The 25,140-nt window shown below is 44.3% G+C and overlaps 1 protein-coding gene across 1 annotated transcript in view; it reads right to left on the bottom strand.

Moving 5' to 3' along the window:
* Window positions 1–16,478, bottom strand: part of TEX33 (testis expressed 33) — a 37,618-nt gene extending 21,140 nt beyond the window's left edge. The window contains exon 1 of the mRNA XM_040359438.1: window positions 16,358–16,478. Coding sequence (XP_040215372.1) covers window positions 16,358–16,376 — 19 coding nt within the window. The 5' untranslated portion in view covers window positions 16,377–16,478. The remainder of the gene's footprint in view (window positions 1–16,357) is intronic.
* Window positions 16,479–25,140: the final 8,662 nt, after the last annotated feature.

Raw genomic sequence — 25,140 nt, 5'->3', positions numbered from 1 at the left:
AGTTACCCTACTTTACAGGCAGTCATCTTCTGCTGTACTTATTCTGGATCTTCCCTCCAGCGGGGCAGTATAAATTCTCTAGACCCTAAGCCCAGACACCCTATTCAGTACAGGTCCTCCCCAGTAGAGTTGTTGCCTTTATTTTGGCAAAAAAGAAAGGCAGTGGGGGGGGGGGTGTCAGGGCTTATTGGGCACATATAACTAGGCCACATGTTCTGATGCCGCGTACACACAGTCGTTTTATGTGATGAAAAAAAATGAAGTTTTTAAAAACGTCACTTTAATTGACCGTGTGTGGGGGGAAAACGTCATTTTATGTCTTCTAAAAAACGACCAAAAAAAATTGAAGCAAGCTTCAATTTTATGTGTCGTTTTTCAAAACGTCAACTTTTACTTCACAGAAATTGACCGTGTGTAGCAAAAACTTTGTTTAAAACAACGTTTTTTCATCCACGCATGCCCAGAAGCTACTTATGAAGCGAGCTTCAATGGAAAAACGTGGTGGAACGTAACCTCGCTTTGCTAGAACATTGTGAGAAAAACGATGGTGTGTAGGCAACTTCGTCTTTGAAAATTGAAGTTTCAAAAACGTTGTTTTTTACTTCACAGAAAATGTCGTTTTTTTTCATCACATAAAGTGATGGTGTGTATGCGGCATTAAACTTAGTGAGATCAGGGCCTGAATGTTTTCCTCCAAAACCTATTCCCATCAGTAAGGGCCCAGCATTGGGTTAAGGCAGCCCATTTAAAATACAGTAAAAGTATATATTTTGCAGCATTTCTGTACATTTATTTATATTTATTCATTACCATTTTGGGAATGCAAAATATGTATTCCCATACTTTTATTGTTTAAGTATAAACTTTTTTCACCTGCCTAGTAACTGCTATGTATGTTGGTTGATCTACTTTGTAGTCATGTAATTATTATAGTACCAATAGACATACATATGAGACAATAGGTAGGCGATACATCTGTCCAGCCCTTCCAGATATCCCCCCAGCACTATGACCCTTCTACACCCTAGATATCCCCCAAGCACTCTGACCCCTCTACACCCCAGATATCCCCCCAGCACTCTGACCCCTCTACACCCCAGATATCCCCCTCAGGACTGTTACCATATACCACAAGATACCTCTTGTATTGTGACCCCACTACATCCCTGATACCCCCTACACTGTGGCCTCTCTACATCCCTGATACCTCTAGCACTATAGCTACCCCAAGCATTGCTACCCCCTATACACCCCAGATCCCCTCTCAGCATTGTTTTCCCCCATACACCCCTGATATCCCCCAGCACCATTATTGCATCCATGTAGTACCCCATTTTCCAGTGGGGATACAGTGCATATAAACTTCTGGCTCTGTGCCCACCTCAGGCACTGCACTCACCTATACCAATAAAGCAGGCAGGAGGGGCAGAGGAGGGAGCATCCCTCTGGGCATTCCAAGCCTTTCAGTGCAAACAGTGCTGGACAGCTAGCCTCACCATGACACCATCCACAATGCTACTTCCGCAGGTGGGCTCTCAGTGCTGCTGACTCAGCAGCTCCCACTCTAGCTCCTACCCCGCAGCCTTCGAGTCCAGAGCATTCAAGCTGCATGGGGCGGAGTCAGAGCATCACTGGCGCTCTGACCCTGCCCCTCCCTGCTGGCTGTGAAATAGGTATTGTTCTGCACAGCACGGCACACCGCTGCCAGCCTGCCTCCCCTGTGTATCCATCACTCTCAGTGCCATCATTGGGCTCCCAATTTCGTGGCAGCGTGGGCTCAAGGACCAGCTGCTTTGGAGAAAGTGCAAGGGACCCCCATGCAGCTGGGGCCCCTGGGCAATGCCCGGGTGTGCCCTCTCACTAAGACAGCCCTGATGCCACCTTCCTCCAACAATGTTCACCTCTGCATTCCTTCATCCGCTTCCAATGAATCTAACCACTGCACCCGATGCCAACTTCTTACAACACTTCTCGCCTCTGCATCCCCTTTCCACCCTCTTCCAATGCTGCTCACTTTTGCATCCTTTGCCACCCTTTTTCAATGCTGCTTATCTCTGTACCACCTGCCATCCTTTTCCAACACTGCTCATCTCTGCACCACCTGCCACATTCTTCCAATGCTACTCCCCTTTGCACCCCCTGCCACCTTCTTCCAATGCAGCTCACTGCTGTATCCCATGCCACCCTCTTCAATCCCTGCTCTCCTCTGTATACCCTGATACCCTCTTCCAGCACTGTTCACCTCTGCATCCTCTGTCACCCTCTTCTATTTCTACCCACACCTATTTTCACCCCTTGCACCCTTTCCACTGCTGCTCACCTTTGCACCCCCTACCAACCCGCTTCCAATGATGTTCACCCATGCATCTACCTGCCACACGCTGCTTACCTCTGAATCCCCCATCACCCTCTTCCAACACTGCTCACCTGTGTCTGCATCCCCTGCCATCTTTTTTTAACACTTCCCACCTCTACATCCTCTGCCACACTCTCTTAAAACACTGCTCATCTCTGCATCCCCTGTCACCCTTTTCCAACACTGCTCACCTCTGCAACCCAAGTCATTCTGTTCCAACGCTGCTCACCTCTACACCCCCCTACAACCCTCTTGCAATGCTGCTCACTTTTGCACCACTTGCCACCCTCTTCCAACACTGCTCACCTCTTCATCTCGAGTCATTATTTTCCAACACTGCTCATCTCTTCACCCCCTTCAACTCACTTGCAACGCTGTTTACTTCTGCATCGCCCACCACCCTCAACCTACACTGCTCACCTCTGCATCCTCTTTGACCCTCTTACACTGATAATCAGGGCAATGATCATGAGTGCCCTGATTATCAGTGCCATCAGTTCCTCCGCATCAGTGCCACTTATCAGTGCAGCCTCCTCATCTGTTCCCATCAGTGCCTCCTCATCAGTGCCCATCAGTGCCGACCTCATCAACGCCCATCAGTGCAGCCTCTTCAGCACACATCAGTGAAGAAGTAAAATTACTTATTTACAAAATGTTATAACAGAAACTAAGAAAAACTTTTTTTTTTTTAAAAATTTCAGTTTTGTTATGCAAAAAATAGAAAACCTGTGGAGATTAAATACCACCAAAAGAAAGCTCTATCTGTTTAAAAAAATTATAACAATTTATTTTGGTACAGTGTTTCATGACCGCGCAATTGTCATTCAAAATGCAGGAGCGCTAACGGCTGAAAACTGGCCTTGGCAGGACAGGGTGAAAGTCAGGGCTCAAGTCCTGCTGGAACGCGTGGGAACGGAGTTCCTGCACTTTTTTCACAGCAGGAACGCAGTTCCCTTTGCAGGACTAGAACAGCCGAGCCGCCCGAGCCAATCCTTCACTAAGCGGCGATGCCCAGCTCGAGTCACTGTCAGGGGCAGGCGAACCTTAGTAATCATTTATATTACTTGCCGCTTCCTGTATATGGATTCATCGGGTAGTGTGCGGGTATTCCGTCACTTCCTCGATGCCGCAATGTCTCCTGGGAGCTTTTGTCATTGGGGTAGATTCAGGTACATTTGCAAATTTTTTACGGAGGCGCAGGGCAAAGTTTTTGCCCTGCGCCCCCGCAAATTTTCTGCCATACCCACGATTCACGGAGCAGTAGCTCCGTAAATTGCGTGGGTGCTCCGGACAAATGCCCGGCGTAAGCGCGCGCAATTTAAATGATCCCGTAGGGGGCGGGAATCATTTAAATTAGGGCCGTTCCCGCACCGATCGTAGAGCGCATGCTCCGTCTGGAAACTTTCCCGACGTGCATTGCGGCAAATGACGTCGCAAGGACGTCATTTGCTTCAAAGTGAACGTGAATGGCGTCCAGCTCCATTCACGATTCACTTACGCAAACTACGTAAAGTTCAAATTTCGCGACGCGAAAACCGCCGTACGCAAACGTCGTAAACTGCGTACGTAGGGCTCGCGTAACGTTGTGAATCGGCGTTAGTATGCAATTTGCATACTATACGCTGAGCACAACGGGAACGCCACCTAGCGGCCATCGCAAGAATGCAGCCTAAGATATGCGGGCATAAGAGCCTTATGCCACGCATATCTTAGGCTGCAGTCGGCGTAACGAGGTTCCTGAATCAGGAGCATTCGTTACGCCGGCGCAAGTAAGCAATTGCGCTGCGTAACTATGGTTACGCAGGCGCAATTGCTCTCTGAATCCGGGCCATTGTTCCCAGGATACATTGCGGAGGTCTGCCGCATGTTATCGCGGGGATTTAGAAATACATTTCTACATCCCACGATAACTCACGGCAGACCTCCGCAATGTAAAAAAACAAACAAACATGCGGTTTAGTAATTATGCATATGAACGTATCATTTTTTTTTTTGTTGGTGGGGGAGTGGATCTTGGGTGGGAGTTCCCTCACTTTTTTCCCCAAGACTTGACCCCTGGTGAAAGTGCTTGGTATTGAAGTGGTTAAATGCCATTTAGCGATTTAGAGCATTAGGTAACTGCAGTGCAGCTCATTTCCCCCTAGTCAACATCTAAATGTGAATACAAGCATACAGGTACGCATCTAAACATTAGAAACACACAACAGTAATGTGAGGTTACTTCCTAAGAGGTAGCAGAAAATTGAGTTATCAATTGCCACTCTGTATGAGACATCTAACCATCATTAGAAAGTAAGTGCACATCTTAGAAATAAGCTATTCAGGAAAGAAATCACAAGCACCATTCACTAAAAACAGCTGTGTACCGGCCTTTGTAAAGGGAAAGATTTAGAAGAAAAAAGGTATTCATTTTCTGAACCGCATGAAGTAATTGCAGTTTTAAAGTACAATTTTCTCATTTAGGGATGCTTTCAATTCATATTTGATATTACTCTGCGGAAATCTTTACATGTACATTACATTTGGTGCCATTTAATGCAATTGATTTTCTGCTCTGAAAAATGTGCCAGTGCTCCAGAAGAATATAAGCTGCTCTACACAGGCCCAGCCAAAGGTGATAAAACTGGCCAAGAGCAGACTGGAAACATTTTACTGAATGGCAAAAAGAACCAATTGGCCCTTGTAATAAGTAACACTGGCCCGGATTCAAAGAGATCTGCGCATTATTTACGGAGGCGCAGGGCAACGATTACTGCGCCCCCGCAAATTTGCTCTGCTGCCCTTGATTCACGGAGCAGAAGCTCCGTGAATTGCGCGGGCGCGCCGGCAAAATTCACGAATCACTTACGCAAACGACGTGAAATTCAATTCAGAAATTCAGGCTGACACACCGCGCTTGCGAACCCCACGCTGCACGTCCCCACGGGCGCTCGCCGGCATGTTATCCTGCTGGATGTCATATGACGCCCAGTCAGGATAACAGAACCACTTCCAGGTCATTATTCTGCTATAGGCAGGGCGGGAAGTGGTTAAAGTGGAACCTAAACGCTCCATTCCTTTTCAGTATGATTCAGTTTGATTTGCAACTGGCATAGGGCTGCACATATAATCAATTATGAACAGCCATGTGATGGTTTGAAAGTTTGTTTGAAAGCTTAAAGGGGTTGTAAAGAGATTTTTTTTTTTTTTTTTTTTTAAATAACAAACATACTTACCTCCATTGTGCAGCACGTTTTGCACAGAGTGGCCCCAATCCACATCTTCTCGGGTCCCTCCACGGCTGTCTCTGGTCCTCCCCGCAAGAACTCACCACATTCATGCGAGAGAGCTCGCATGGTGGTAAGTTCTTGCGGGCGCGCTCCCGTGATACAGCCGGTGGCTATAGCCGCTCACTGTATCACTCAGGCTCGCCGTGTCATTGGATGTGATTAACAGCAGCGTGAGCCAATGGCTGCGCTGCTTTCAATCCATCCACTCTAGCCAATCAACGACCAGGCTAAGCGGAGAAGAGGACGTCGGGGGCGAACGGGCTCAAGTAAGTAAAACGGGGGGGGGGGGGCAGTATTGTCGGATGTTTTTTCACCTTAATGCATAGGATGCATTAAGGTGAAAAAACATGTACCTTAAGGCTGCTTTCACATTGAGGCGTGCAGCCGCGGTGACGGTATAGCCGCGCTATTTGTAGCGCGGCTATACCGTCGTATTTACCGTGATATTCGGGCGCTAGTGGTGAGGTTTTAACCCCCGCTAGTGGCCGAAAAAGGGTTAATACTGCCCGCATCGCGGGCGGTATTACCGCGCTTTCCCATTGATTTCAATGGGAAGGCGCGGTATAGGAGCGGTGAACACACCGCTCCTATACCGCGGTAAAGATGCGGCTAGCAGGACTTTTGGTGCGCTCCTGCTAGCGCACCGCTTCAATGTGAAAGCCTTCAGGCTTTCACATTAAACACTACAGGGCATGATTTTTCATGCGGTATAGCAGCGCTATTTTTAGCGCTGTACCGCATGAAAAACGCCCCAGTGTGCAAGGGGCCTTAGTGTCCCTTTAAGGCTAGGTTCACACTAGTGAAAATTGGATGTGGTTTTCCCGCATCCAATTTGTACAGCAGGAGATTGTGACCGGCTCTCTATGGAGCCGGTTGACATATCTCCGCAGCGGCTCCAATGCGAATTCCACAAGAGCCCTGTGTGTCTTTTGATTGGTTTCAGGTCCGAATTCAGACACAAATTTGGGCTGAAATCACACCTGAAATGGTGACCGCACCGGACTCCTGTGTGAGCTGCTGCGCGCTCATATGTGAACCCAGCCTTAAAGGGGTGGTAAACCCTCATGTTTTTTCACCTTAATGCATCCTATGCAACTGCTGGACTTGGAAATGCACCCGCAGGGTAACCCTCCGGGAGAGCGCTTCTCCCAGGGGGTTTATCGATGCGAGGAGGAGCCACGAGTGCCACCAGGGGACCCCAGAAGACGAGGTTCGGGGCCACACTGTGCAAAATAAACTGAACAAAAGGAACTGCACAGTGGAGGTAAGTATGATATGTTTGTTATTTAAAAAAACAAAACAAAAAACCCTGAAGGTTTACTTTACAATCACTTTAACTACTTGCTACCCAGGCCAATTATGAAAGTTTGCGCCTACATGTACAAATCATAATTTTTTTGCTAGATAATTACTCGGAACTAACAAATATTTTTTATATATATATATATATATATATATATATATATATATATATATATATATATATATATATATATATATATATATATATATATTAGCAGAGACCCTAGGGAATAAAATGGTGGTCATTGCAACTTTTTATCTCGTACTTGAGCAGTCAATTTTTCAAACGTGTTTTATGCATTTAAAAAAAAACTGTGAAGTTAGCCCAATTTTTTTGCCTAATGTGAAAGATGATGTTACGCCGAGCAAATGGATACCTTACATGTCATGCTTTGAAATTGCGCACACTCGTGGAATGGCGCCAAACTTTGGTACTTAAAAATCTCCATAGGCGATTACATTTTATCTTACAGGTTACCTGTTTAGAGTTACAGAGGAGGTCTAGCACTAGAATTATTGCTCTAATGTTCGCAACAATACCTTACATGTGTGGTTTGAACATTGTTTACATATGTGGGCGCGACCTACGTATGCGTTCGCTTCTGTGCACGAGCATGCGGGGATAGGGCACTTTAAAAAAAAAATCATTGTTTTGTTTACTTTTTCTAAATTGACACTTTATTTTTACTTTTTTTTTTTTATCCCTTATATTCCTATCTAGGCTGTGAAGCCTGAAAAAAAAAAAGAAAACGATCATAACATTGTGTCTGGCCTCCGAAAGATCATAGAGACGTCCGGGGGGGATTTGGCCCCTTGGGTTCTCTATGGTAAACTTCTGGCATGAACTGATTCCTTCTCTCTCTCGCTGATCATACGGGCGAGCCGGGAGAAGCATCGGAGGGCGGCGCGGGGGAGGGGGGGACGTCCCTTTCCGCTGCCTGTAAGAGCGAAACAATCAAGCGGCTGAACAGCTGCTATGGTTGTTTTTACAGTGCAGAGAATCATTGACTCTAAAGAAGATATCTGAACGATGCCTGTAGCTGCACCCAGTGGCGTAACTAGAACCTTCAGGGCCCCCGATGCAAGAAACCATGAAGGGCCCCCCGGACCCCCCGGACAGGGCTCTTTCCTCTCAGCTCGGTGGCGGAACAGCAGGACCCGGTCACAAGTGAGTGGCTGCATATAAAGGAACCGATTTCTCCATTCCCCCTGCTTCTCCTCCTCTCCCTTCCGCAGGCATTCAGCTGCTGCAGGAGAAAAATGGAGAGATTGGTTCCTCTATGCCAGTGTTTCTCAATATTTTTCAAGCCAGGGCACCCTTGAAGTATACTCCTAGGTCAGTGATGGTGAACCTTGGCACCCCAGATGTTTTGGAATTGCATTTCCCATGATGCTCAACTACACTGCAGAGTGCATGCGCATCATGGGAAATGTAGTTCCAAAACATCTGGGGTGCCAAGGTTCGCCATCACTGCCCTAGGTGAATGGGGCTGCACTGCAACCGCCCTGCAAATGTGTGTGTGCTGCCCCAATAGGGGCATAGAATATGAGATGCATAGCCTCAGTTAATATTAGCATTGTTATATAGATTGGAGTCTATATAGTGTGGTTTGCCTACTATTTTCTCATAGCTAAATCTATGTGTTATCCTATGCTGCCATCTAGTGGCCTTTGTTGCAATGCACATGTTTTTATGTGATTCTTTGAGTTACCACATATTTTCACTGTATGTATGCCCCTCCCTGCTTCCTGTGTGGAGTACTTCCTGTGTCATCTCTCCAGCCAGCAAGCCACATGTAGAAGGACACTCATGTACTCTGCCCAGGGTAGGAAAGGCATCATCTTTTGACCGTACAATACTATCACCATTCATCTGCTGTTCCTGTTATCTGCTGTAACCCCTGAAGTTAAAGAATAAACACCTCTTTTGAATGAATCGGTATTGACGAGTTCAGCTGTCTGACAAGGATTGTCCGCAGTGAGTATATCTGCTTATACAGGCCAGGCATAGAGGTCTCAGCAAGGGATATATCGCTATCACAACAATCGGAGTCAGAATAGTCAAAAGATGCATAGAATTCTTACAGCCTGCTGGGTATATGTGTGTGCCTAATCTGCAATCAAGCTCAGTGCCAGCCGCCATCTTGTGTAAGCACATGGTCGCACAAGCTTACTGCGCTTCATGTGAATGTTGAAAGCTGTTTCTCTAATTGAACTGTGTTACCCCACCTGTCTAAGCTGCTGTTCGTCTTCTTAAAGAGACAGTACCATTTTTTACAAAACCGTGAGAAATGTCTAGACAAGGCTCTGAACACTCTTTTACGGCTGAACCAACGCAGATTCATCATGCCTCTGAACCCGCAGACGTACAGGGAGCAGACTCTGCAGATATTGCTGAACAGAGTGTAAGACCCAAGCGTACAATAAAACCAATACAGAAACTCAGAGAAAACTACGAATACACTAGAGATAAGTTCTCCAGCAAGCTATCAGACTTCTGGGACAGAACTTCACACTGCATGTCAGTTTTGCCACACTTTAATGATCAACCGGCTGAACTAGGAGATTCTATAGTTCGCCTATCTGCTGCGTATGAACACTACCAACGGCTGTCTGCAAAATACACTGCTTTCTTGCAAGACTGTAATATAGAGGACTCTTCAGCAGAACTGACCAAGACTGATGCATTGAACCAACAAAGGGATCTCTTAGTGAAAAATGCTCAGTGTAAGGCAGAACTCCGCATTGCTCAACTGCAAGAGACCAGATCTCACAGATCAACATCAACCAAGCACACTGCACGTTCTTCTAGATCCTCTCGCTCCAGAAGTTCAACATTAAGCGACAAGCTAATAGAGGCCCGCGCTGATGCTGAATCCAAAAAAGCGCAAAGCTCCCTTGCTAAGAAAGAAGCAGAGATGAAGGCCCAAAGCAAAGCTCTTGAAGCCCAGAGCAAAACTCGCCAAGCAGAGATGGAAGCCCAAATAAAGATTCTGCAAATAGAGAAAGAGGAAGCAGGTGCGCTAGCAAGGCTGAAAGTCCTTGAACAAGCAATGGGTCAAAGTACTAATTCAGACTGTCTTATCCCAGCAGAACTGGAAGATCCAATTGATCGCACCAGTGATTATGTGCTAAAGCATAATGTTTACAAAGATACAGAGTCATCTCCTGTACCTCCTACTAACAACACTGTTCTGACTCTCAACTCAGGGACCTCCCAGCTCAAAATGCCTGAGTCTCCTCAAGTCCACAACGCCAGAGCATCTACGCAGCAAACCACATCAACTCCTGCCATCAACAAGGTGACTTCCAGCGACAAGCCGCAGCTCCAGCCACAGCCAGCAGAAGCCTTAAAGACTACACCAAAGTTAAGCGCTCATGCAACATCATTTCATCCTGGTAAACCTCACCTTTCTTCACCAGAGAACTTTCACACCCAAGGGGTTCCACAGATTACTTTGGCACCAAAGAGTGAGAGATCAGACTTGAATGACTTAGCCAGCTATATGGCACGCCGTGAGCTCATTATCACCAGCCTCTCAAGGTTTGATGACTGTCCAGAGAGCTACAGGGCCTGGAGATCAACCTTCAAGGCTGCTATTGCTAATTTCAACCTTAATAGCAAGGACGAACTTGATTTGCTCATAAGGTGGCTGGGGCCAGAATCTGCAAATCGTGTTAAAAGACTGAGGACAGTACATGTTGACCACCCAGATGCAGGTCTTGTTGCCACATGGGCAAGACTTGAGCAAGCCTATGGTAGCTCAGAAGCCATAGAAAGCGCTCTATTCAAGAGACTGCAAAACTTCCCAAAAATAGGGAACAAAGACTATCGCAAGCTCCAAGATCTAAGTGACCTCCTCATGGAGTTAGAGTTGGCAAAGACAGACCCACGTCTACCTGGTCTAAGCTTCCTGGACACTGCTCATGGTGTCAATCCAGTGGTGTCTAAACTGCCATACGGCCTGCAGGAGAGATGGGCGCAGCAGGGCTCAAGGTACAAAAGAGACTATAACGTATCCTTTCCTCCATTCTCATATTTTTGCAGGTTCATCAGTGAACAAGCCTGGATGAGAAATGATCCCAGCTTCAGCTTCAGTGAACCCAACTTGCCTGCTTCATCACCATCTCCAAGGTATGACAACACAGCAGCTAAACACAGAGACTTTCATAGAGCAATATCTGTTAAAAGGACAGACATCTCACCACCCGTATCCTCTCATGCATACCAGAGTAATTCGGGTGACAAAGATCCTAATCGTCAGTGCCCTATTCACAAGAAGCCTCACCCTCTTAAGAAATGCCGAGAGCTGAGAGCAAAGACTTTACAAGAGCGCAGGGAGATTCTCCAGAAACTTGGAGTATGTTACAGGTGCTGTGCTTCTTATAGTCATTTTGCCAAGGACTGTAAAGTTGTCATCAAGTGCACAGAATGCAGCAGCGAAAGACATGTGACAGCTATGCATCCTACTCCACTTACAGACAGCCCACAGCAGCTACCTACCTCCACCCCTCTCTCAAATCATGGCGGGGAGCAACGAAGCCACGCTCTAGCCCAGGAGAATGTTTCTTCTTCATGCACAGAAGTCTGTGGAGAAGGTTTAGATCACAAGTGCTGTGCCAAGATATGCCTTGTTAAGGTATACCCAGAGGGTCAACCTGAAAAAGCTGCCAGGATGTATGCCATAATAGATGAACAGAGCAACAGATCCCTGGTCAAGCCTAAATTCTTTGAGATCTTTGGCATTGAGGGTCATGCCACACCGTATACTCTCAGAACCTGTTCTGGTCGCGTAGAGACTTTCGGCAGAAGGGTCGATGGGTTCATGGTGTCTCATATCGAAGGGAAAGAGGGCATACTCCTACCAACATTAGTCGAGTGTGACCAGATACCAGACGAAAGAGAAGAGATTCCTACTCCAGAGGTTGCATATCACCATCCTCACTTAAGGCGCCTTGCTAATGAGATTCCCGCAATGGACATGAATGCTGAAATCTTAGTCTTGCTAGGAAGAGACATTCTTAGAGTACATAAGGTACGTGAGCAGTGTGATGGACCTGAGGATGCCCCTTATGCACAAAGACTTGATCTAGGCTGGGTAATAGTGGGCGATGTATGCTTGGATAGAATGTGTACATCATCTGAGATCCACTCCTTCAAAACTTACATGTTAGGAAATGGACGCGCATCCCACTTCAAAGAGTGCCCTCACCATTATGAAATAAAGGAGAAGCCTCTTGACATCATCCAAGTACCTGATGCCACTCCTATCCTGTGTGATGACAACCTAGGTACCACAGTGTTTTGTACCACAAGTGACGACAACAAAATAGCCTTGTCAGTTGAAGACAGAGAGTTCATCAAAATAATGGACAAAGAATTCTTCAAGGATGAGTCTAACAGCTGGGTTGCACCATTGCCTCTTCGTGCTGCAAGGGTCAAACTGCCAAACAATCGGGAACAGGCTTTATCCAGATTCAACTCACTTCAACGAACATTAAAGAACAGGCCTGAAATGAAGGACCATTTCATTACCTTTATGAAGAGGATCTTTGACAATGAGCATGCTGAGCCAGCTCCACCTCTTCAAATACACGATGAGTGCTGGTACCTACCCTTCTTCGGAGTGTACCATCCACGTAAGCCAAAACAAATTAGGGTAGTGTTCGACTCCAGTGCCAAGCATCAGGGCGTATCCCTGAACGATATTCTTCTCACTGGTCCTAACCTTACCAACAACCTTGTAGGTGTACTCATGAGGTTCAGAAGAGAGCCAGTTGCCATAACTGCGGACATTGAACAAATGTTTCATTGCTTTATTGTACGAGAAGACCATAGGAACTTCCTAAGGTTTCTGTGGCACCGTGACAACAACATGAACAATGAGATGATTGAATACCGCATGAAGGTTCATGTTTTCGGAAATAGCCCCTCACCTGCCGTCGCAACATACGGTTTACGAAGGACTGCTCTTGATGGAGAACAGGAGTATGGCGCAGATGCTCGACATTTCGTCGAGAGAGATTTCTATGTGGACGATGGACTTAAATCTTTACCTACAGCGGAAGAAGCCATAGACCTGCTCCAAAGGACACAAGTTATGCTTTCTGAGGCTAACCTCAGACTACACAAGATTGCCTCAAACAGTGTTGCTGTTATGAAAGCCTTTCAACCTGGCGATCATGCCACAGGGTTTAAAGACTTAAATCTGGGGATGGACATGCCACCTGTGCAGAGAAGTCTGGGCCTACGGTGGGACTTATTAAAGGACAGCTTCGGCTTTCAAGTCAGCTCTGCAGACAAACCATTTACCAGGCGTGGAGTTCTGTCAGTGGTGAACAGCCTATACGATCCAATGGGATTTGTGGCTCCCATCACCATACAAGGTAAATCCATACTTAGACAGCTCTCAGAGACTATCAAAGATTGGGATGCCCCACTACCAATAGACAAACTTTCAAGGTGGGAGTCCTGGAAACAGTCGTTACATGCCTTAGATGGAATCCGTATACCACGCTGCTACACTCCAACTTCCCTTGCCACCAGTCGGAGGAAAGAGCTGCACATCTTCTCAGATGCATCTACTGAGGCCATAGCGGCTGTTGCCTACCTCAAGGTAAGGGATTCAGCTAATCTAACCCATGTAGGGTTTCTGTTTGGGAAGGCTAAGTTAGCACCCAAGCCTGAACACACAATTCCTAGGCTTGAACTTTGTGGGACTGTGCTAGCTGTAGAGATTGCAGATTTCATACTGCGTGAGCTAGACATTCAGATAGATGACATCAAATTCTACACAGACAGCAAGGTTGTTCTGGGCTACATATACAACCAGACTAAACGTTTCTATGTCTATGTCAGCAACCGTGTAGAAAGAATAAGAAAATCATCTAAACCTGAACAATGGCATTATGTTCCATCTGAAATTAATCCTGCAGATCATGGCACCAGGCCAGTGTCTGAGAGTGCCTTCGTAAATTCTTCTTGGTTAACAGGTCCTGAATTCTTGTTGGCTGATCCAGAAGAAACCACGGCTGACGTCTTCAGTCTTCTAGAACCCGACAAAGATCCAGAGGTTCGTCCTGAAGTTAAAACCCTTGTCACCAGAACTGAACAAAGATGTGCCTTGGGCTGTCAACGCTTTGAACGTTTCTCCAAGTGGACAAGGCTGGTACGCACCACCGCAAGGTTAGTTCATATTGCACACTGCTTTCACACAAAGCTCACAGATGCTCACTGTCAAGGTTGGCACATGTGCCAAAAGCTTCTTTCTGCAAAAGACATTGCTGAAGCTGAACTGATCGTAATACGCAGTGTACAACAGGATGTCTTTGGCTCAGAAATCAGACGTATCCGTGACAAGGGGGACATTCCAAAAAACAGTCCAATTGCTAACCTGAACCCATTCATTGACAATGATGGCACGTTAAGGGTTGGTGGACGCCTAAACAAGGCTAAGTTCAGTGAGCAAGAACAGAATCCTCTCATTATACCTGCTCGCCATCACATCACCACTTTGCTCATACGGCACTACCATGAAAGGGTGAAACACCAAGGTAGACACTTCACAGAGGGAGCCATAAGAGTTGCAGGCCTCTGGATTATAGGGACTGTAAAGACTTTCATCAGACCTATCACGGAACTCATTTTGCTCTTGCCGTTTGGAGACTGAACTTACTTGGGTATGCTGTTGGATTCTACTTGCAACTTCGAGAAGGAAGTATCTGGAACTTTAGTTGTCACAACTTGAAGCCTTATATTATAGATGTTGTTGCATTATATGCATGTTCTCCATTATGTCTTTCAGGTTTTCAAGACATCAAGCAAATTGCGCTGTTGTTTATTTGCATAACTACCGTTGTATTATGTAAATAGTGGCATTATCATGCCAGACGGGGAGTGTGCTGCCCCAATAGGGGCATAGAATATGAGATGCATAGCCTCAGTTAATATTAGCATTGTTATATAGATTGGAGTCTATATAGTGTGGTTTGCCTACTATTTTCTCATAGCTAAATCTATGTGTTATCCTATGCTGCCATCTAGTGGCCTTTGTTGCAATGCACATGTTTTTATGTGATTCTTTGAGTTACCACATATTTTCACTGTATGTATGCCCCTCCCTGCTTCCTGTGTGGAGTACTTCCTGTGTCATCTCTCCAGCCAGCAAGCCACATGTAGAAGGACACTCATGTACTCTGCCCAGGGTAGGAAAGGCATCATCTTTTGACCGTACAATACTATCACCATTCATCTGCTGTTCCTGTTATCTGCTGTAACCCCTGAAGTTAAAGAATAAACACCTCTTTTGAATGAATCGGTATTGACGAGTTCAGCTGTCTGACAAGGATTGTCCGCAGTGAGTATATCTGCTTATACAGGCCAGGCATAGAGGTCTCAGCAAGGGATATATCGCTATCACAACAATCGGAGTCAGAATAGTGTGCATTGCATGCAGTTGCAACATTGTGATAATGCATTTAAGGGGTTAAAACAGGCGGTCTGGAGGCAACATATTGCCTCTTTTACCGGCTGTCAAATGCCTCTGAAAAGCGATCTGAGCATGGATCGCTTTTCAGTGGAACAGCATTTTTTTGCTGGTACTATGAACAAGCAAAAAATAAATCGGTTCTGATTGTACACATATAGGGGGTGTATGTAAACACATACATACACTGTATATATACATACACACACACACACACACATCAAATGCAGTCTCACTGTGCCCCTCAAATGCAGCCAGAGGGGGGCGGTGCCTGTGCGCCCTTATGGACGCACCGCCACTGATATAAACCCATACATGCACACTCATATACATACATATTCACATGCACACACACATACATACATGCACACTCACATACATATGCACACATACATGCACATGAGCACACACTCATGAACACACACACAGTAGATAAACTGCAGTTTTTTACCTTAGCAGCTCTTCCTGCCGGGTACTGCACTGTAGGGGGAGACAAAGAGTACAGCACACACTGTGCTTTCACTTTGTAATCAATGTGACGAGCTCCCCGTACACTGCCGATTACAGTTCGGCTTGGGATCGGGAGCTCGTCTCCGCTCCTCCAATCGAAGTACTGTATACAGGGGGCCATCGAGGGCCCCCTGCAGCAAGGGGCCCGGTGACCATGGCGACCTCAGCGACCCCTATAATTCCACCACTGGCTGCACCCATTATTCAGATATCACCACTCAAAGTCGACGGCGTCATATGACGTCATTGGGCAGGAATTAGGGAGGATTTGAAATGTCGAACCAGAAAATCTTTGAGCCGTAAAATAAGATGCATTATTTCTAATCGCAAAATAAAATAGAGGCTAAATCAGTTCCATTGGTTGAAGTGTGCTCAGCAGCAGCAACAAATGTTTTGTATACGGCAAGAAAGGTTTGTAAAAGTTGTTTTCTCACCTGATCTCCTAGCCTCCATTGAAGAAATCTGTAGTCTTCAGCGACACATATGAGTGACTTCAAGTCCTATTCCAAACTTCCTTTTGTTGCTAAGAAACCATTTCTGTTGCTGTTACGGCAAGGTGAAAAAAGGTTTCATGGTGACATTTCTCTGTATAGCCTGTAGGTGGTGCTGTCACATAGCAATATGAAGCACAGTCATTAATCAAAATGTTAATGCAGTTCTTTAAGATTGTTTGGGGAATTGCAGCCCCGAGGTCTATTAAAAGTGCAGTCAATTTTAATAAAATTTGTATTTTTTCTTATTTACCTGGTATACTGTGTAAATCAACATGCTTAAAGTAATCATTTAAGGAGAGAAAGCCAGGACTGCTATTGCTGACCTCCTACTGAGAATGCTGGAGGACTGGCTGCTAGGCTGATGCACTGGTTTTAGGCCTCCTTCACATTTAGCTGCATATACCAGATTCAAATGGTAACAATCAGCAGCACAGTACAATATGCAGGGAGTTTTGCAGATAGTATGCGTTCGGACCATACATTAGTGCTCATAGGGGGTCTTTATGTAATATGTGCAAACTAAAAATCCCTGTTTTTCATTGCATAGTTTGCTGGAAAGGGTGTATAGCAGTGTGCAGAGGATCCATTCAGAATTTGTAGTGTTAATATGTAGTCACATCCCTTTACATGTACAAGCTATTGGGATCTGAGCACAGGTATACCTTTTCTCTTTCCGCATCCCCGCCACACAAGCACGTACAGCTGCCTTATCTAATGCATCCCAATGGATGGCTGTACGTGGCAGCAGCTCGTCCTAGGAATGTCATTGGATTGGATGCATGAAGCCCCCGCTCCTTCCTCCATCCCCCTGGCAGCCAATTAGTGACAGGGAGATCATGATGAGTATTGAGGACAGGGGAAGATGTAGTCTGCAGGGGCTTCTGGGGCTGCTGCACTGTGGATGATAATGGGGCTGTGGACTTCAATATCCAGGATTCCCTGCACACAGAGGAGGAGAGCAGTGTGAGTTTCCTCACACAATTGACCAGATGGTACCAGTGGCCACCTATCTATCACCAATATATAGATTCATGCCTTGCATGAATCTATCTATTGTCGCCACTGCCGCCCCCTATTCAGGTGTCTGGCCCCTTGTCAGGCGCTGGGCATCTGAATTACAGTGGCGGTGGTGTTTTTGGAAGCGCCTGATTAGAGCCGTGGGCTCTAATAGGTATCCTGATTAGAGCCATATGCTCTAATAGGCTTCCAAATTGGTAAACAGCGGGTGCAATGCTGTGCATTCGCTGTTTACCCAGTGTTGTGTTAGGGAAGCAAATAAATTGCTTCCCTAACACTGACCTGCCTTTCAGCCAATCAGGTGCTCGGGTCTGGTTACCTGTCACCTAATTGGTTAAAGCGGCAGACGCTATGATTGGACTCCTATCAGGCGTCCAATCATAGCAGAGGACGGGAGAAGACATTGCGGACTCGGAGCGTGGAGGAGAGCGCTGTGACCCGAGACAGGTAAGTGCCGCAATTGATGGGCACACTGACAGAATTTGATGTGGCACACTGACAGCAATTAATGGGGCACAGTAGCGGCAATTGATGGGGCACAGTAGCGGCAATTGATGGGGCACAGTAGCGGCAATTGATGGGGCACACTGGCAGCAATTGATAAGGCACAGTAGAGACAATTTATGGGCACACTGGCAGCAATTGATGGGCACACTGGCAGCAATTTATGGGTACAGTGGCTGCGTTTGATGGCACAGTGGCTGCACTTGATAGGCACAGTGGCTGCACTTGATGGGCACAGTGGCTGCAAATGATTTTTTTTAAGGTTGTTTGCGCACCCCCAAAAAATTTGGGCAGTGAAGTGTGGGGAACCAAAGAGTGCAGATCTGTTGCTGTTGCGTCTGTGCATGGCACCAATGAGACTGAGCCCGTGCAGGGACCAGGGTGCCATTGCTGTGTTCTGCGTGCTCAGATAGCTGGATGACTGAGCCACTGAAAGGATGTTTCCTGTGCTGGGACTGGAGCTGGAGGGACCCATTGCTCTGTGGGCTTACAGCAAAGGAGTATCAGTGATAGCCTGAGCGCTGGCACTGAGCTTTGTGAGGACCTGAGGACCTAATCATAAGGGCTGAGCCACTGGGGGACAGGATTTCTGAGGCCAACAGGCTGTTCTTTGCAATACAACACTGTGTTACTTTAACTGATAATGCCCAGTCATGCAACACTGTAACCATATAAAATATATGTATTCCCCCACAAACAGAGCTTCCTCTTTATGGTATTTGATCACCACTGCAGTTTTATTTTTTTTTGCACTATAAACATATGCTATAAAACACAAAATAAAAAAAAATAAAAAAAAAATCAAATCAAAAATGTAGGCCAATATGTGTTCTATTACAAATTTTGGTAAACAAAAAATCCCAGTTAGCGTATACTGATTGGTATAACGTCTGTGGCATATATACTGGAATTCTTTCTATTTATACTAGTAATAGTGTTGATCAGTGACTTATAGCAGGATTTTGATATTGCGTATACAATTGGACACTAACAATTGACATTAAAGCCTCGTACACACGATAGGATAGCCAGAGGACAACGGTCTGAAGGATGGTTTTCATCGGTCCAAACCAATCGTGTGTGGGCCCCATAGGTTCTTTATCCTTCGGTTAAAAAAATAGGAACTTGCTTTAAAATTTAACCGATGTACGCCTAACGGATAGGTCAAAACTGATCGTTAGTACGCAGGACCATCGGTTAAAAATCCATGCATGCTCAGACTAAATGAGGGGGCGGGAGCACTCGTTCTTGTAAAACTAGCGTTCGTTATGGAGATAGCACATTCATCACGCTGTAACAGACAGAAAAGCGTGAATCGTCTTTTACTAACACGGAGTCAGCAAAAGCAGCCCCAAGGGTGGCGCCAAAGGCTCTGGCCTTCCCCTTTATAGTGCCGTCGTACGTGGTTTACGTGTCCGCGTTCTGACATGATCGGTTAATTAACCGATGGTGTGTAGGCGCGACAGACCATCAGTCAGCTTCATCGGTTAACCGATGACAACGGTCCTTAGGACCGCTCTCATCGGATGGACTGATCGTGTGTATGAGGCTTAACACTACAATTGGACACTAAATGACACTTGACACTTTGTGGGAACCAGTGACACTAATATAGTGATCAGTGCTAAAAATATACACTATCACTGTACGAATGACATTGGCTCAGAAGGGGTTAAACATCTAGGTCTAACTGTGTGCCTAGCCAGTGTTTTTGTGCAAACTGTGTACTGCTTTTAAATATGCATTTACAGTATAAACTAAAGTAAATAGTAGCGCTAAACAGTATAAATAAACAAACCCAGCGACAGGTGATAGTGATCAACACTAATACATAAATAAACAACTAATAATAATAAAGTTTGTGCAAAAATAGTCCATAAATGAGACTGGATTGTCTCAAACAAGGAAAGCTGAATATATCCTGATGTGAGATCTTCAAGACTTCCAACACACCGCGTGCACTCAGTGTTTCCACTCCCCTTTGGTTAAAAACTCACCAAATGATGATGCCTTGCACTCTCATGCTGCGTACACACGATCATTTTTCAGCATGAAAAAAAACGTTGTTTTTCAGCATGTCGAAAAAACAACGTTTTCCCAACTTCATCATTAAAACGATGTTGCCTACACACCATTGTTTTTAAAAAATGATCTAGCAAAGCGCGGTGACGTACAACGCGTACGACGGCACTATAAAGGGGAAGTTCTATTCGCCTTTGGGCTGCTTTATTGGTAAAAAGATGAGGGATGGACAGCCGCACTCCAAACCAAACAGGTTGTCTTTATTCAAATCAACAGCAAGAACACAGCAGATCACAGCAATAGGAACAGGAGAATACCGACGTTTCGCACTGGCTTCAGTGCTTATTCATGGCTAACGTGCATTGAAACTGTTCAGTATATATAGAGATCAGAGGCTAGTGTGTGACCTGATTGAATAGTTGGCTGAGGGTTGTCCGCAATCATTGGGCACACCAGAAGTCAATATCAGATCACAAACTGCCTATACATATCCAAGGGAACATAAAAAGAAAAAAAAAAAAAAAAAATGTGAAATGTTGTTGAACAAAAATCCAAGGTGCCAAAAAACAGATGTGATCCACATAAATATTATTTAGACTAAGCATATATGAGTAAAATAAACATAGTGAGAATAAATACTGTCAAACCTCTTAACAAGACAATATATGCCAGTATAGATGTGGCAACAGGTTAAATAGATCGTGAATATAGAAGAATAAAACGATGAATTAAATATAAACATGAATATACGTGTGGTGAAATGCTATTCCTAGATTGCCACATTGGCCGTATATGCCAAAAAGTGTGTGAATATCTTGGGGGTTAAGCTGTATGAGTGTATAAACTCAAGTATCTATGGTTGCAATGGTGAGTCCATTAAGCAGACCTTCATCCCGATGATGATTCAAAAAATAATAAAGGAGGTGTACTATAGATCCTCTTATTAACTAAGAAACCCAGTGATATGTGAGTGTGTGTTGATGCAAAGTGATGCATTCTAAAGAAGTAAGTAAAAAAAGTGCAGTGTATATCTATGGTATATTCAAGTGGAGAAAATCTTTTTTTTATAAAACATTTTTCACTTTTTTGTTAATTTATTAATTGAGAATAAAAAATGCTCAATAAAGCAGTGTAGAGCGGTGACGAACCGTCCTGTGAAAATGTGGAAAAGCACAAATGGACAACATATGAAAAAGGACGATTATAGTGTATAACGGAAAATGGGTATGAAAATCCAAAAACTAAATAGTTCCAAAAATGAATATGCGACCTACAGATGCACTCGTAGTATACAGCCCTGTGGTATAATACCCCATGGAACATGGAAATATTAAACATTGAGATTGTCTGTGTCTGCATATTAATGGATCTGTGAGTCCCGTCATGTAATTGAATAAAAATAAAAATGTGGGAAGGGGGGGGGGGGGGGGGGGGGGGGGGGGGGGGGGGGGGGGGGGAGAAAAGAGAAGAGGGGGGGGGGGGGGGGAAAGACAAATGTCATGGAAACACGAGCCCGGACTAAACACTAACAGAAACATAATGGGCCAAAGTGAGCATCAAGACTAGAGAACTTGGCTCATACACATATGCAAATATTTAAAAATGCATAATTGTAGTAAAATAACTCTAAAAGAAATGTCGCATGAAATGAATACAGGCATGTGCCTTTGACATATGGAGTGTGGCCGAGCTAGAGGAACCATGACATAGGCTCTGATAAGATATGTCTTAAGTAAAATTTCATTGAAAAATGTGCATGTTTATGTGTGCAGATATGTAAAAAATAAAATTTAACTGCACATGCACATATACAAAAAGATCTATAAAAACAGAAAAATGCATGAAATTGTGTCCGCGTAGCGCGCATGGTCATTGAAGACTTTTGACATAATGGCAATGGATGTGCATTGGTTAATGAAAAGAAATGTTGTGTATATGAGACCAATATCTCTAATGTTATAAATAACACATCGATTGTTGCCGTTATCGTTGGCCACTAATCGGTCATATCAATTCTTGCAAATATATGCATAAAGATAAAGAAGCAATTATAATAGCCAGCCAAACGGAACCATATTAATTCGCGCTAAATGTGGACACTGTAAAGCAGGGCCCCTCAAAAAATGAAACTATGTAAAAAATAGCCAGTTTGTGTAATAACACAAGGCTACTATGTATTTAAGTACTTACTTCTTTAGAATGCATCACTTTGCATCAACACACACTCACATATCACTGGGTTTCTTAGTTAATAAGAGGATCTATAGTACACCTCCTTTATTATTTTTTTGAATCATCATCATCGGGATGAAGGTCTGCTTAATGGACTCACCATTGCAACCATAGATACTTGAGTTTATACACTCATACAGCTTAACCCCCAAGATATTCACACACTTTTTGACATATAAGGCCAATGTGGCAATCTAGTAATAGCATTTCCCCACACGTATATTCGTGTTTATATTTAATTCATCGTTTTATTCTTCTATATTCACGATCTATTTAACCTGTTGCCACATCTATACTGGCATATATTGTCTTGTTAAGAGGTTTGACAGTATTTATTCTCACTATGTTTATTTTACTCATATATGCTTAGTCTAAATAATATTTATGTGGATCACATCTGTTTTTTGGCACCTTGGATTTTTGTTCAACAACATTTCACATTTTTTTTTTTTTTTCTTTTTATGTTCCCTTGGATATGTATAGGCAGTTTGTGATCTGATATTGACTTCTGGTGTGCCCAATGATTGCGGACAACCCTCAGCCAACTATTCAATCAGGTCACACACTAGCCTCTGATCTCTATATATACTGAACAGTTTCAATGCATGTTAGCCATGAATAAGCACTGAAGCCAGTGCGAAACGTCGGTATTCTCCTGTTCCTATTGCTGTGTTCTTGCTGTTGATTTGAATAAAGACAACCTGTTTGGTTTGGAGTGCGGCTGTCCATCCCTCATCTTTTTACCAATATTTGCCTTAGTGCATTGCCTGCACCCTTGGAGTCCTATATTTTTGAAACGACCCTACAATAGACCTACCTTGAGCGGTGATCTTCTCTCTCATTTGGGCTGCTTTAGCTGATTCCTTGTTAGTAAAAGACGATTCGCGCTTTTTTGTCTGTTACAGCGTGATGAATGTGCTTACTCCATTACGAATGGTAGTTTTACCAGAACGAGCGCTCCCGTCTCATAACTTGCTTCTGAGCATGCGCAGGTTTTTTACGTCGTTTTAGCCCACACACGATCATTTTTTACAACCCGAAAAACGACATTTTTTAAAATGACGTTAAAAAATGAAGCATGTTCTAATTTTTTTTTTGTCATTTTTCAGAACCTGAAAAATGATGTGAAGCCCACACACGATCATTTTAAATGACATTTTTGAAAAACAACGTTTTTTTCATGCCGAAAATGATCGTGTGTCTTTTGATCGGTATTCACCTCTCCGCCAGCTTCCGGGTCTGTCGGAGATCCGGTGACATCACGGACACTGTCGGGGCTTGCTGTGTCCATCTGAAGGACTCCTTTGCTGTGCCTTCATATCTGCATACCGGCGGGACCTTACTATCTGCCACACGCAAGGGCTGTTACTCTTCCCTCTATCACCCTGGGATTCTACAGCCATCCACTGGGAGTTGTGATAGTTCCCTTCACGGGACATCTACGTTAACTGTTAACCTCTCCTCATCTGGATTCAGCAGTGGTATCGTTGTACACATTTTTATACCAGTATCATACTTAGCTACATGTTTTTATGACTGCTTTTGCTACCGTTTGGTATTACTCGCACCATTTTTACAGGTTTTTTTTACAGTTTATGTAGCTACATCGGATTTATCTCCAGTGCAATATTTATTTTGTTAACTACTTGAAGACTATAAAAGTTTTAATGCTATTCCCATCGAGCGATGCCTTTGTGTGTTTTTTGTATCCTGCTATCCATTTTTCCAGTGGTTGGTAGCTGCACTGGGAATCAGCCTGCAAGGAGATCAGCTAAAAGTAGTTGGATCCGTATGTGCGTTATAATTAATCGAAATTAGTCGATTAATCGATTTAAAAAAAATCAATTAATCGAACACAAAATTTCACAAAATCAGTAACAGCCCTAATTATATATATATATATATATATAGATAGATAGATAAAAAAAATATATATATATCTATAAAAAAATTCATATAAATAAAAACCCTTTAACCTTTACATTACTACATAGCAACCTGCTTCTTATTAATCAATTATACTGAGAAAAAAAAGACCCATTTAACATAGTAAAACACATTGGCCCCGGATTCACGTAGCACTTACCCTGACGTATCTCGAGATACGCCGCGTAAGTCCATCTATGCGCCGTCGTATCTATGCGCCTGACTCTGAAAGCAAGATACGCCTGAAACTAGGCTTCATCCGACCGACGTAAGTTTCCTACGCCGTCGTATCGTGGGCGCATATTTACGCTGGCCGCAAAGGGGCGCTCCCATCGATTTACGATTCGAATATGCAAATGAGTGCGATACGCCGATTCACGAACGTACTTGCGCCCGGCGCATTAATATACGCGGTTTACGTAAGGCATACGTCCGGCGTAAAGTTAAAGTGGAGTTCCGGCCACAATTTCACTTTTTAAATATAAATACCCCTGTAATACACAAGCTTAATGTATTCTAGTAAAGTTAGTTTGTAAACTAAGGTCCGTTTTGTTAGGTTGTTACAGCATTTAGACACTTTATAAAATAGAAATTGACTGGGGCCATCTTAAGTGTGGGCATCATGAAGCCAGACTGTATGACTTCCTGGATTTCAGCCTTGCAGATCTCGCACACGCTCAGTGCTGCACAAGCAGTGTCAGATCAGGTTTCAGCACCTGTGCTGTCCAAGTCACATGATTCTTTGAGACTGGGGAGTGCACAGACTCCAGGAAAGTTACACCCACTACATTCCCAGGAGTCTGTGCGGTGTAGGTTAGGAAGCATTAAGCACCTAGGTGCAGGAAGTGGGAAGATTAACTATTCTGCCTAGCAACAACACTTTGAAGGCATCTAAAAAAAAAAAAAAAAAATTTGTAAAAGACTAATGACATTTTTTTAAAACTACTGATGTAATGTTATATTTATGGGTGGAACTCCACTTTAAGCCTCATAAAGCAGGTGTAAGTCAGCAGCATCAATGC

The sequence above is a fragment of the Rana temporaria genome, chromosome 7 (assembly GCF_905171775.1).
Source record: "Rana temporaria chromosome 7, aRanTem1.1, whole genome shotgun sequence".
Taxonomy (NCBI): domain Eukaryota; kingdom Metazoa; phylum Chordata; class Amphibia; order Anura; family Ranidae; genus Rana; species Rana temporaria.
The sequence above is the reverse complement of the archived record's forward strand: the minus strand, read 5'-3'. Positions and strand labels throughout refer to the sequence as shown.